Raw genomic sequence first — 9,674 nt, 5'->3', positions numbered from 1 at the left:
TGCACTTCCTGCCTAGCATTCTCAATTGACATCCCCATTATGTGTCTCATCCCTAACCAACTCAAAATTGCTCTTTCCCCTGCCCTCATCTCAGTTCCCCCTTTCCTGCTTCATTTGTTTTGTTTTGTTAGAATGTATAACCATCTGATGTACTCTCTATTTTGTTTTCTTGCTGGTTCCATGACAGGAACTTTTCTCTTTAGGTCATGCTGTTATCTCCAAATATAGCAGGTGCTCTATGTTTCAGTGAACAGCCCAGGCCCAGCCTGAGGCTAGGTGGATGTGGCAGAGTCCGAGATGTCAGGTGGGCTCCATCTCACCCCGCCCACCCTCCCTGCCCCCAGAACTAGAGACACTTGCCTTTCCTCCCTCTGCCCTCCAGGTACCATGGTCCTCCCCTGAATGAAGGTAAGAGGGAGGCTGGCATTGGAATGGCTAGGAATTTGGAGGTTGCTCAGTGCTTCTGCCTAGGAAGGCCTGGGAAATGGGTCCATGGCTGGGGGGCCCAGATGTTGTTCCCCATCTGGCAAGTTAGAGAAAGGGCTAGGAGGTGAGAGCCCCAGTGGGGACATCTTAAAAATATTTGTGTTCTTGGTGGAGATAAAGACCCACAATGAGCAGGCAAGACTGGGAGGAGGGTACAAAGGTACAGAAGCACTAGCGGGTCTAGGGCAGCCAAACATCCAGACACCCCATTCCCTGACATGTCAACAATCATGTTCTAAAAGGTGAGACAAATAAGCCCTCTGCCCTCCTTCTGAGTGTATACACAGCTGGGTGAGGCAACCTCCTAACTCCCTAGAAAGGCTCTAAGTAGCTGGAAGGATGCTCCAAGTGGAGCCACTTCACTAGAACCCAAGATCCTAGCATTCCTCACCTCCTACACTGCCAACACCCAGCCTCAAACCCCTGACGTTTCCTCTCATTGTGACCCCAGCCTCCTGTCTTCCAGGTTCTGCCCTGGCCCCCTTGCAGTTTATTCTCCACAGACCCAGAGAGATCCTGTTAAAACATTGCCAGCTGATGGATCGCTTTTACATGGATATGGTCTTGTAACTCCCACCAAAAGATTGGGTGGGCCTATGCCAATGAGGTATAAGGAACCCTAACAAGGGGATCTGACAGTTTTGCCATCTCAGTAGGCTTAAAATGCATCATCTCAGAGGCAAACAGAAGGGACCTGACTACCACCAAGAAAGAAGAGCCATAAGCAGAGCGTATCTTTTGAACCCAGGGTTCCTGTGCTAAGAACCTCCTAGACTCAGGAAACAAGTTGTTAACCCCAGAGAAGGCAGAGACCATGGTGTGAAGTGGCAGCAGTAGAACCAGGAGACTGGCAGAAGACAGCACAGTGGGCTTTCCAACCCACAGAGCAAGAGAGCTGAGCACCTTTGAGCAGGAGGCTTATGGGTAGAGTGCCTCCAGGCACTTGTCCTTGGAGCTAGGCTTGCTGACCCCAGGAAGGAGAGAGCAGAGTGCCTTTGGGCTGAGGTAGTAGAGTGGTGCCTCCAGGCATTTATTGTCAGAGCCAAAGAGCTTTGTAACACTTGCCCTAGCAGGGCAGAGGCCAGGCCAAGGGCAAGAGAAAGGCCTGCCAGCAGGCCTGGTTGTAAAGCAGCTGACTGATCAACAACTGTATCCTGAACTTGTTACTTCACTAATAAACCCCATAACTGTAAGTATAGTTTGTGAGTTCTATGTGGCCATTACAATGAACCCAGAATTACAATGAATTATTATTGAACCCAGAAGAGAAACTGAGTTCCAGGAGAGGGACGGCTGATAATACGCTCCTTGGAGAGATCAATCATGGAAGAATAGAAGGGCTGTGTATGCACAGAGAGACAGCTCACAGGGAAGAAGTGCATGGAGGGAAGGACACAGGGAAAGGATAACTATGGGAAGAAGTGGGAGGGGAGCTGTTACATTGTGGTAAATTGTAGTCAATGTCATGAGACAAAGTGTGAGTTGCTGTATGGAAAGTGAATTTGCGCTGTAAACTTTCACTCAAATCACAATAAAAATTTAAAAAAAAAAAGACACACCTTGTTGCTCCATAACTGAAAACCCTCCATAAAGACTTCCCCTCACTCACAATAAAGTCCCAAATTCTCACCAAGCCATTCATCCTTCCAACCACTCAGCACCTCAAATCACTGGAGTCTGGTGACATTGGCCTTGAAGATCCCTGGGACAGCCAGGCACTCTCCCACCTCAGTCTTTACACTGGCTGTTCTTTCTACCTGGGAACGCTTCCCCCAGAGAGCTGGTAGCACACTCATCACCTCTCTCAGGACTCTGATCACATGTCATCTAAAATCGAACAACCACCCCCTCACGCCTGCCTCTGTCCCATTCTTCTCTGCAGTCACCACCAAAAATGGTCTCCCCTTTCTGTCTGCGCCTATTTCCTTCATGGCGAGCAGGAATAGCCCTGCCAGGGCACCATCGCACAGTAGGCACTCAATAAGCTCTGCTCAATGAACAAATAAACATCTTAGGCCCAGCCAAAATGGGCGTGCGAAGAGAAACTGGATGTAAGGCCCAACAGCAGGGGAGCAGTCAGGGACGGGGGAAAATGGATTTTGAGGAGTTAGGCCAACAGGAGGGGGCCGCTGCTGTGTCTGGCTCCCTCACGTGGCCTAATGCAAGCTTTGGCAGTGCTGGTGCAGCCAATGGGAGGGAATTTAGGTTAGACCAAAAAAGGTAAATCAGCCACATAGTTCAGCACTAAATCAAGTTCTTTACTTCCCAGAAGTGATGACTAAAGGGAAGGAGGAGAGGTTGGGAGAAGAGGGAGACAGAGAGCCAGGGAGAGGGAGGAGGTGGGAAGAGAAGGACAGTAAACCACTGTTCTATCAAGTGCTCAAGGTAAAAAAAGAGTCCTGGAGAATAGTCCACGGCTGCGGGAAGCGTCTCGGTTTCCTTCTGTGTATAAGTCCTCGGGGAAAAAGGCTGCCGCCGCTGCCGCTGCATTAAATAGTTATGTACATCGCAGAGTCTGAGGCCATGGGCAGGCGGGGGTGGGAGGGGTCATTTCACCAGGGGCCGCGTTTTATCATCGTCACCACACTGGTGGGCTTTGTACTTTTTCACTTCTGCCATGTACTTGGCCCATGCATCACCTTTACTTGTTAATACCTGTGCAGGAAGGCGGTGGGAAGGGGGAGGGCAAGAGGGTTGGGAATGGGATGCCAGGGAGGCCATGAACTGGAATCAGGACTGTCCTGATACAGCTGGTCCCCAGTGTCACCCTGGTTTGAGGTCAAGATATGCAGAGTTAAGATATCTGGGGACCTTGTTTAGAGCCCTCCTCCCCCACTCAGTGCATCCATCTGAGGCTCAGACCCTGGACATGCAAGGAGAGGGCTCAACAGCCAGGAGTTGGGCCTGGAAGGAAAAAACAATGCAGGCAGCCCCCATACCCAGCCTGCTCACCTCATCCTCCGTCTTCTGCTTCTTGGCTACTATTCCCGTCTTGAGGGCTAGCTTGTTCCCGCCTCTGCGCTTGCCCACCTGGGTGAAGGGACAGAAGACTGCAACGGTTACAGGAGCCGGGGCCTGCCCTGGCGGCGCTGAGGCCCACTACACCTTCCTAGCCCGGCCCGGCGGCCCGTCCTGATGCAGCGCCCAGCTCCGCCAGCCGGCCGACCTGCGCAGCAATCAGAGAGGAGCACACGCGACTCTTAGCGCCTGCCCTGGGCCCATGATGCCCAGGCAGTCCTGGGCCCCCGGGCTGCCCTCCCAGGGAGTGAGAAAAGCACCCGCCTTGGTGGGGACAGGCTGTCTTCACTCTCCATGCCAAGGCCTCACTCTCCCCTCTAAGTGGCAAGAGCTCCTTTTATTGAGCATTTACTGTATGCCAAGCCCTGTGCCAAGTTCTTTGGACGTATCATCTTGTTTCACTTTCAGTTATCCTCAGATGGAGATCATAACTCTCCCCGTTTTAAAGTTGAGGCAAGTCTTTAAGAGGAAAGGCCCATTACCTGGATCATGCTAGCAGCAAACAGTGAAGCCAGATTCAAGATAATGTGAGTCTAAACCACAGAGCAGCATCCTTAACCACCAAGCAACACTGCCCTGCACCTAACCTGGCCTGGCCCCTTTGAGGGTGCTCCTATAATGGCCCCTCATTGAATAAATGGCAGTGACAACTGCTACTTCTATTGATGGAGGGGCACCCAGCCTCCACCTCCATTTCTCATAGTAATCCAGTCCCCTTCCCCAAACAAGTCTTACTCTGGACTCCTATCCAGTTCCCCCATCTTCTTTAACTGAAGTTTCCTGTGCCCCAGAGGCTACTTCAGGCTTTACAGGCATCAGCCCAACTCCATTCCTTCAACAAGGCATTAAATGACCTGCACTGCTAGGACTACTCTCATGCCCATTTTTACAAGATGAAGAAACTGAAGCTCAGAGAGGTCAGGTCACTTGCCCCAAATCACAGGTGATCAAGGACCTCCAATCTCAAGTCAACACTTCTGTCTCCATACCACAAGGACTTGATCCCCACACCAGAGACAAAGCTCAGAATGGACAATAACTACAGATTGCATTTATTTAGCCCAAGGTTTTTCAATTTCGGCACTACTGACATTTGGGGCCAGATCATTCTTTGTTGTGGGAATGGCCAATAGCGCCCCTACTCCTAGTTCTAACAACCAAAAAGGGCTCCAGACTGCCAAGTGCCCCCTGAGCACAGGGACAAAATAGCCCCTGGCTGAAATTCACTGACTAGCCCTTCTTTCTAGTTACAAATCAAGCCCAATCACTTTTCAGAATTACCTTACTGAACCCTTATTATATGGAAAGATTCTATGATCTCCATTTCTGCAAATAGAGATACTGAGACTAGGCCAGCCTTCACACTGCAGGAAAGCAGGGATCTGTTTTGTTGTTTCACCTTCACATGCCCAGCACCTAGCACAATGCCTAGCACAAGGTAAGGAGCTCAATAAATGGACACTGGACAAATAAGGCTCTGGGAAGTTAAGCAATTTTCTAAAGTTATGCAGTGAGCGGTCTGAGTCTCTAATCCACACAGCTCAGGCTCCAGGACTTGAATTTGTCCCTTTCCCTACGGTGGGTGATGGTCCCAGTAGCCAAAGTCTGGGTACCACTCAACAGAAATCCCGGTATCCTGGTTTCCTTATCCCTGGAGCTGTTTCCAATGCAATTCCTTGGCTCCCGGTTTCCGCGGGCACGCTCCGGGAGTCCCCTGCCCCGCTCCCAGACCTCTCTCGTCGGGTATCCAGGTTCCACTTCCTCAGGGGTTGGCCCAGAAGCCCTCGGGCCCCTCATCGGGGAAGGGCATGGACTTTTATCCCGATCTCCCTTCTCGGGCTCCGATTCTCCCTGCCAGGGCAGGCCCTGGCGCCCGCCCCCACCCCCGCGGCTCCTTACGAAGCTGAGCGTGGGGCCGGGGCCGCCCTTCCTCTTCGGATCCCCAGGGCCCGCGGCGGCGGCCGGCTGGTCGGGTCGCGGCGGGCCCGGGGGCGGCTCCTCCTGTCGCTGCCGCTGCTCCTCCTCCATCTTCCGCTTGAACAGCTCCAGGAAGCTGCCGTCGTTGGCGAACAAGTTCACGCCGCCCGACACTGGGCTCGAACCTGCCCCAGACACCTCCTCGTCTCCGCTCTCGGGCGATGTCCCAGGCCCAGACTCTGCCCATCGGCTCCCGCCGCCGCCACCACCCGCAGGGCCCGGCGTCTCCCGGCCCGAAGGCTCCGCCCGTCTCCCTCGGGCAGCCATTTTGTCGCCAGGTGCCGCGCAAAGAACTCTGGGAAGGCCACTACAGCCTCGCACTTGGCGCCCGACTTGCCTGGTCCCGGGCAATGCATGCCGGGAAGCGCGGTCTAGCGGTCGGGCGTCAACCTTAGGGGCGGGGCGAAGGAGGAGTTGGACCGAGGCGGGGCAGGGCGAGGCGAGGCTGAGCGGTGCTGAAGATAGGCGTCTGGCCCCGGGAGCTTTTATATGCCAGCTATCCTAGGGCCAGGAGCTCTGGTAGCATAGTGGCTAAGGCACTTGCCTGCTAACCAGACGGCTGGCGGTTCAAACCCACCAGCCACTCCTCGGAAGGAAGGTTGGGCAATCCTACTTCCGTAGTGATACTGCCTCGGAAACCCAAGGAGGGCTCGCTATGAGTCGGGGCCGACTCGACGGCACATAACAACAACAACAACAACATCCTAGGGCCGGCATTATGCATACGTGGGGAAATGGGACCACTGTCTAGGACATTGGTACCGCAGCTGGCTCCAGAATAGAGTCCGCATTGGGACTGGGAGCGAATTAGCTTTCCAAGGCTAGAATTCTAGTCTAGCACTAGGGAGAATCTGTGGGAGGTGTCGAACCTGTCTGTGTGCTGAAATGAGTCCTTGGAACTTTGATCCCTAAACAAGGCCCCACACACACTAGAAACAGGGATATCTCTGTCCGGGTACTTGTCTCCGAGATGGAGCTGTCATCTGAAATGGGAACACAACTGGCTCCGTGGGGCTGGGGTCACCATCTGAGACTCGGGCTGGAGTACTCAAATTAATGGGGACATTTCTAGGCTTCAGTCCCCATGAGGCGCCCTGGTGGCGCAATGGTTAAGTGCTGGGCTGCTAACTAAAAGGTCAGCGGTTCAAACCCACTAGCCACTCTGCAGGAGTAGAAAGATGTGGCAGTCTTACTTTGTAAAGATTGTTGTTGTTATGTGCCATCGAGTCAGACCCAACTCAGCGACCCCTTCCAAGGAGTGGCTGGTGGATTTGAACTGCCAGCCTTCTGGTTAGCAGTCAAGTGCCTTAGGTACTAGGCTATCAGGGTTCCTTGGAAACCCTATGGGACAGTTCTACTCTGTCCTATAGTATAGGGTCGCTATTAGTCAGAATCAACTCGACCGCAATTTTTTTGTTTTGTTTTGGTTTTGGTTTTTGAGTCCCCGTGTAAGGATAAGAGTGTTTCTGGACTGGGTTCTCCGCCAAGGGTCTGGGCTACAGCGTGCATTGTAGTTTGGCCCAGAGCAAAGATTCAAACAAGGTATTCCCAGGAGTCTCCCCCTTGAACAGAAGGCAAAGTACCAGGAGGTTTTTGTAGATAGAGTCTCTTCTGGGACAAGGACTTGAGTTATGAGTGTGGTCTCTGCCCAGTCCAGCATGGGCTCTCAGGGTGCACGGGCCAAGGGTCTGCAGACCTTGCCCACAACTGCAGTTATTTTCCCTCTAACCTTCCCGCAGCCGTGGGAACTATTTCCAGCTAACTAATCAATACTTCCAGAAGGATGGCGAGTCAAACTCATTAGCCACTCCTCGGAAGATTGGGCAATCTACTTCCGTAGTGGTTTCTCCTCAGAAACCCAAGGAGGGGTCGCTATGAGTCGGATCCGACTCCACGGCAGTGAGTTTGGTTTAATCAACACGTCTATGATTGGTTTGTGGCAGGAGCCAGGTGGCTTACTGTCAATTACCGAGAAGGCGGACCTGAGGAGATGTGGAGAAATGATCGACAGGAAGTTGAGCCTGTCGAAGTCTGGCCAGGGCGGACCTCAGCTCTAACTTCCCGAGAGGGCATGGACCGAGTGTTTGGCCGGTTGCTAAGGAAAGATTGGCGGTACCGGAACATGAGAGTGATTGGTGAAAGTAAGAAAAGAGATAGCCAATGAAAGGAATGCTGGAAGACTCTGTGTCCAATCAGAGAAGGGGAGTAGCCTGGGACGTCTCAGTATGTTAATTAGTCAGGGGGAGTCTTTAGAAAACTATAGACATGAAGTTGACCACGTGGGCCCTGGAAGCAGAGAATATTGGAATTATAATTTCTATTAGCGCCTAAGAGCCGAGCGACGAGGAAATTATTTTAAGTGTTCAGTTTCGATGGGGATGTGATAGGGAATATCTCCCGTAGGTGCTTTGCATGGTGCGTTCCGCTTGTTCACGTGAGCCGGTTCCAAGATGGCGGCGGGGGTGGCTGGGTGGGGGGTTGAGGCGGAGGAGTTCGAGGATGCGCCTGATGTGGAACCGCTGGAGCCCACGCTTAGCAACATCATCGAGCAGCGCAGCCTTAAGTGGATCTTCGTCGGGGGCAAGGGTGGCGTGGGCAAGACAACCTGCAGGTAAGGAGTCTGCGGTGAGGGGCCGGGAAGACGGGTGGGATGTACCACTGGGGTGGGGGGGAGTCCAGAGACTGGCTTTTCCACCTAGAGCCGGGCAAAGCGGCTGCGCCGGGGTCGAGGTCTTCCAGGTTTTACTCTCCGGAAGTTACCTGAATGCCTGACCTCGTACCCTGAATTGGACCATCCCCTTTGAGGCTCAAGGGCCCAAACCACAGTGAGCCCAGAGCACGAGGGGGGTGGGCAGGAAAAGGTACATTTAGATGGGTGGTACCGGAGTGAGCTCAGAGTAAGGGGCAGCGGCACTAAGGCAGATGATCTTAGGCGAACCTTGCCATTCTATACCCACTAGGGAAGCTCGACGGTGTGGAGAGCATGGCAGAGGGCACATGGTCAGGCTATCCCAGACGGCTGGACTAAACCAAAACTCATTTTTTGGGGGGTATGCAAGTTATTCTGGACAAGTGGATTGAACCATCCTGAACTTGGTTACTAAGGAACCCCTTAGCTTCGGGTTGAGAGAGGGAACACAAGATCAGGCTATGCTGGCACCAGGTCAGACGAGCTCAGTCTGCTGAAGTTTACCATTATACCCAGCTCGCACTGCCATTGAGTCGATTCCGACTCATAGCAACCCCCGTTGAGTTTCTGAGGCAGTAAATCTTACAGAAGTAGATTACCCCATCTTCCTTCCGCAGAGTGACTGGTGGCTTTGAACTGCCAGTCTTCTGGTTAGCAGTCAAATGCCTTAGGCAGTGCCCCATCAGAGTTCTTTATACCCAGCTAGAGGGGTGAATAGGTGAGGTCTGAGCAGGTCTCCCTGCAGTATGGGATTGAGGCTTGATCCCATGTTTAGCCATACTCTCTTCTCAAGGGTCCTGCTAATGCTGGTTGCCCTCTCCTAGAGCCCCACATCCACCCTTGCAAACCTGGGACAGGGGAGTCCCACCCCCTTACTCCCTGCCTTTTGGCCTTTTCCTTGCCTAGCTGCAGCCTGGCAGTCCAGCTATCCAAGGGACGGGAGAGTGTTCTGATCATTTCCACAGACCCAGCCCACAACATCTCGGATGCTTTTGACCAGAAGTTCTCCAAGGTTCCTACCAAGGTCAAAGGCTATGACAACCTCTTCGCTATGGTGAGTGGAGCAGGGCTCAGCTCCCCACTTCTGGGCAAGGCCCCTCCAGCTTCGTCCTGTGAATACCCAACATCAGCTACCGTGTCCTGTCCATCCTAGAGCCTATGTCTTTCCTGATTCTACCTCTTCCTCAACACACTAACAGGGAGCGAGTAAGGTAAATCTGAGGAGCAGAAAAGAGGTGAGAGTGGCAAGAGCTTAGTGAGCAAGGGAAAAGGAAGGAGAAGAAATTAGAGAGGCCAGATAGTATAGGACTTTGCAGGTCATGGTGAGTAGTTTTGCTTTGATTCTAAATTTAATATAAAGTCATTCGGTTTTTTTTTGTTTTTTTGTTTTTTTTTTGGGTGAAGACTTACAGAGTAAATTCACTTTTCATACAGCAGTTCACATAATATACTTTGTCTCATGTCATTGACCAAAATTTACAATGCAACAGCTCCCCTCCCACTT

At 52.5% G+C, this 9,674-nt stretch overlaps 2 protein-coding genes across 2 annotated transcripts in view; one reads left to right on the top strand and one right to left on the bottom strand.

Annotated features, from left to right (window-relative positions):
* Positions 1-3,033: 3,033 nt before the first annotated feature.
* Positions 3,034-5,748, bottom strand: TRIR (telomerase RNA component interacting RNase). Its single transcript, XM_007954409.2, has 3 exons — positions 5,404-5,748; positions 3,439-3,516; positions 3,034-3,141 (listed from the first exon to the last, which is right to left on the bottom strand). The coding sequence occupies exons 1-3, from the start codon at positions 5,746-5,748 to the stop codon at positions 3,034-3,036; spliced, it is 531 nt and encodes a 176-aa protein (XP_007952600.1).
* Positions 5,749-7,931: 2,183 nt separating this feature from the next.
* GET3 (guided entry of tail-anchored proteins factor 3, ATPase) overlaps positions 7,932-9,674 on the top strand; it is a 7,289-nt gene continuing 5,546 nt past the window's right edge. The window contains exons 1-2 of the mRNA XM_007954408.2: positions 7,932-8,092; positions 9,077-9,224. Coding sequence (XP_007952599.1) covers positions 7,932-8,092; positions 9,077-9,224 — 309 coding nt within the window. The remainder of the gene's footprint in view (positions 8,093-9,076; positions 9,225-9,674) is intronic.

Source organism: Orycteropus afer, unplaced genomic scaffold (assembly GCF_000298275.1).
Source record: "Orycteropus afer afer isolate SDZICR_OR568_19922 unplaced genomic scaffold, OryAfe1.0 scaffold00460, whole genome shotgun sequence".
In the NCBI taxonomy this organism is placed as follows: domain Eukaryota; kingdom Metazoa; phylum Chordata; class Mammalia; order Tubulidentata; family Orycteropodidae; genus Orycteropus; species Orycteropus afer.
This window is presented reverse-complemented; position numbering and strand designations above follow the sequence as displayed.

Excerpts from the sequence above, each read along its gene's own strand:
- TRIR (XM_007954409.2), bottom strand. The coding sequence starts at position 5,748 with ATGGCTGCCCGAGGGAGACGGGCGGAGCCTTCGGGCCGGGAGACGCCG. Across the intron at positions 3,517-5,403 it reads CCGGCCCCACGCTCAGCTTC|GTGGGCAAGCGCAGAGGCGG; the intron begins GTAAGGAGCCGC and ends CCCTTCACCCAG. Across the intron at positions 3,142-3,438 it reads AGCAGAAGACGGAGGATGAG|GTATTAACAAGTAAAGGTGA; the intron begins GTGAGCAGGCTG and ends CTTCCTGCACAG.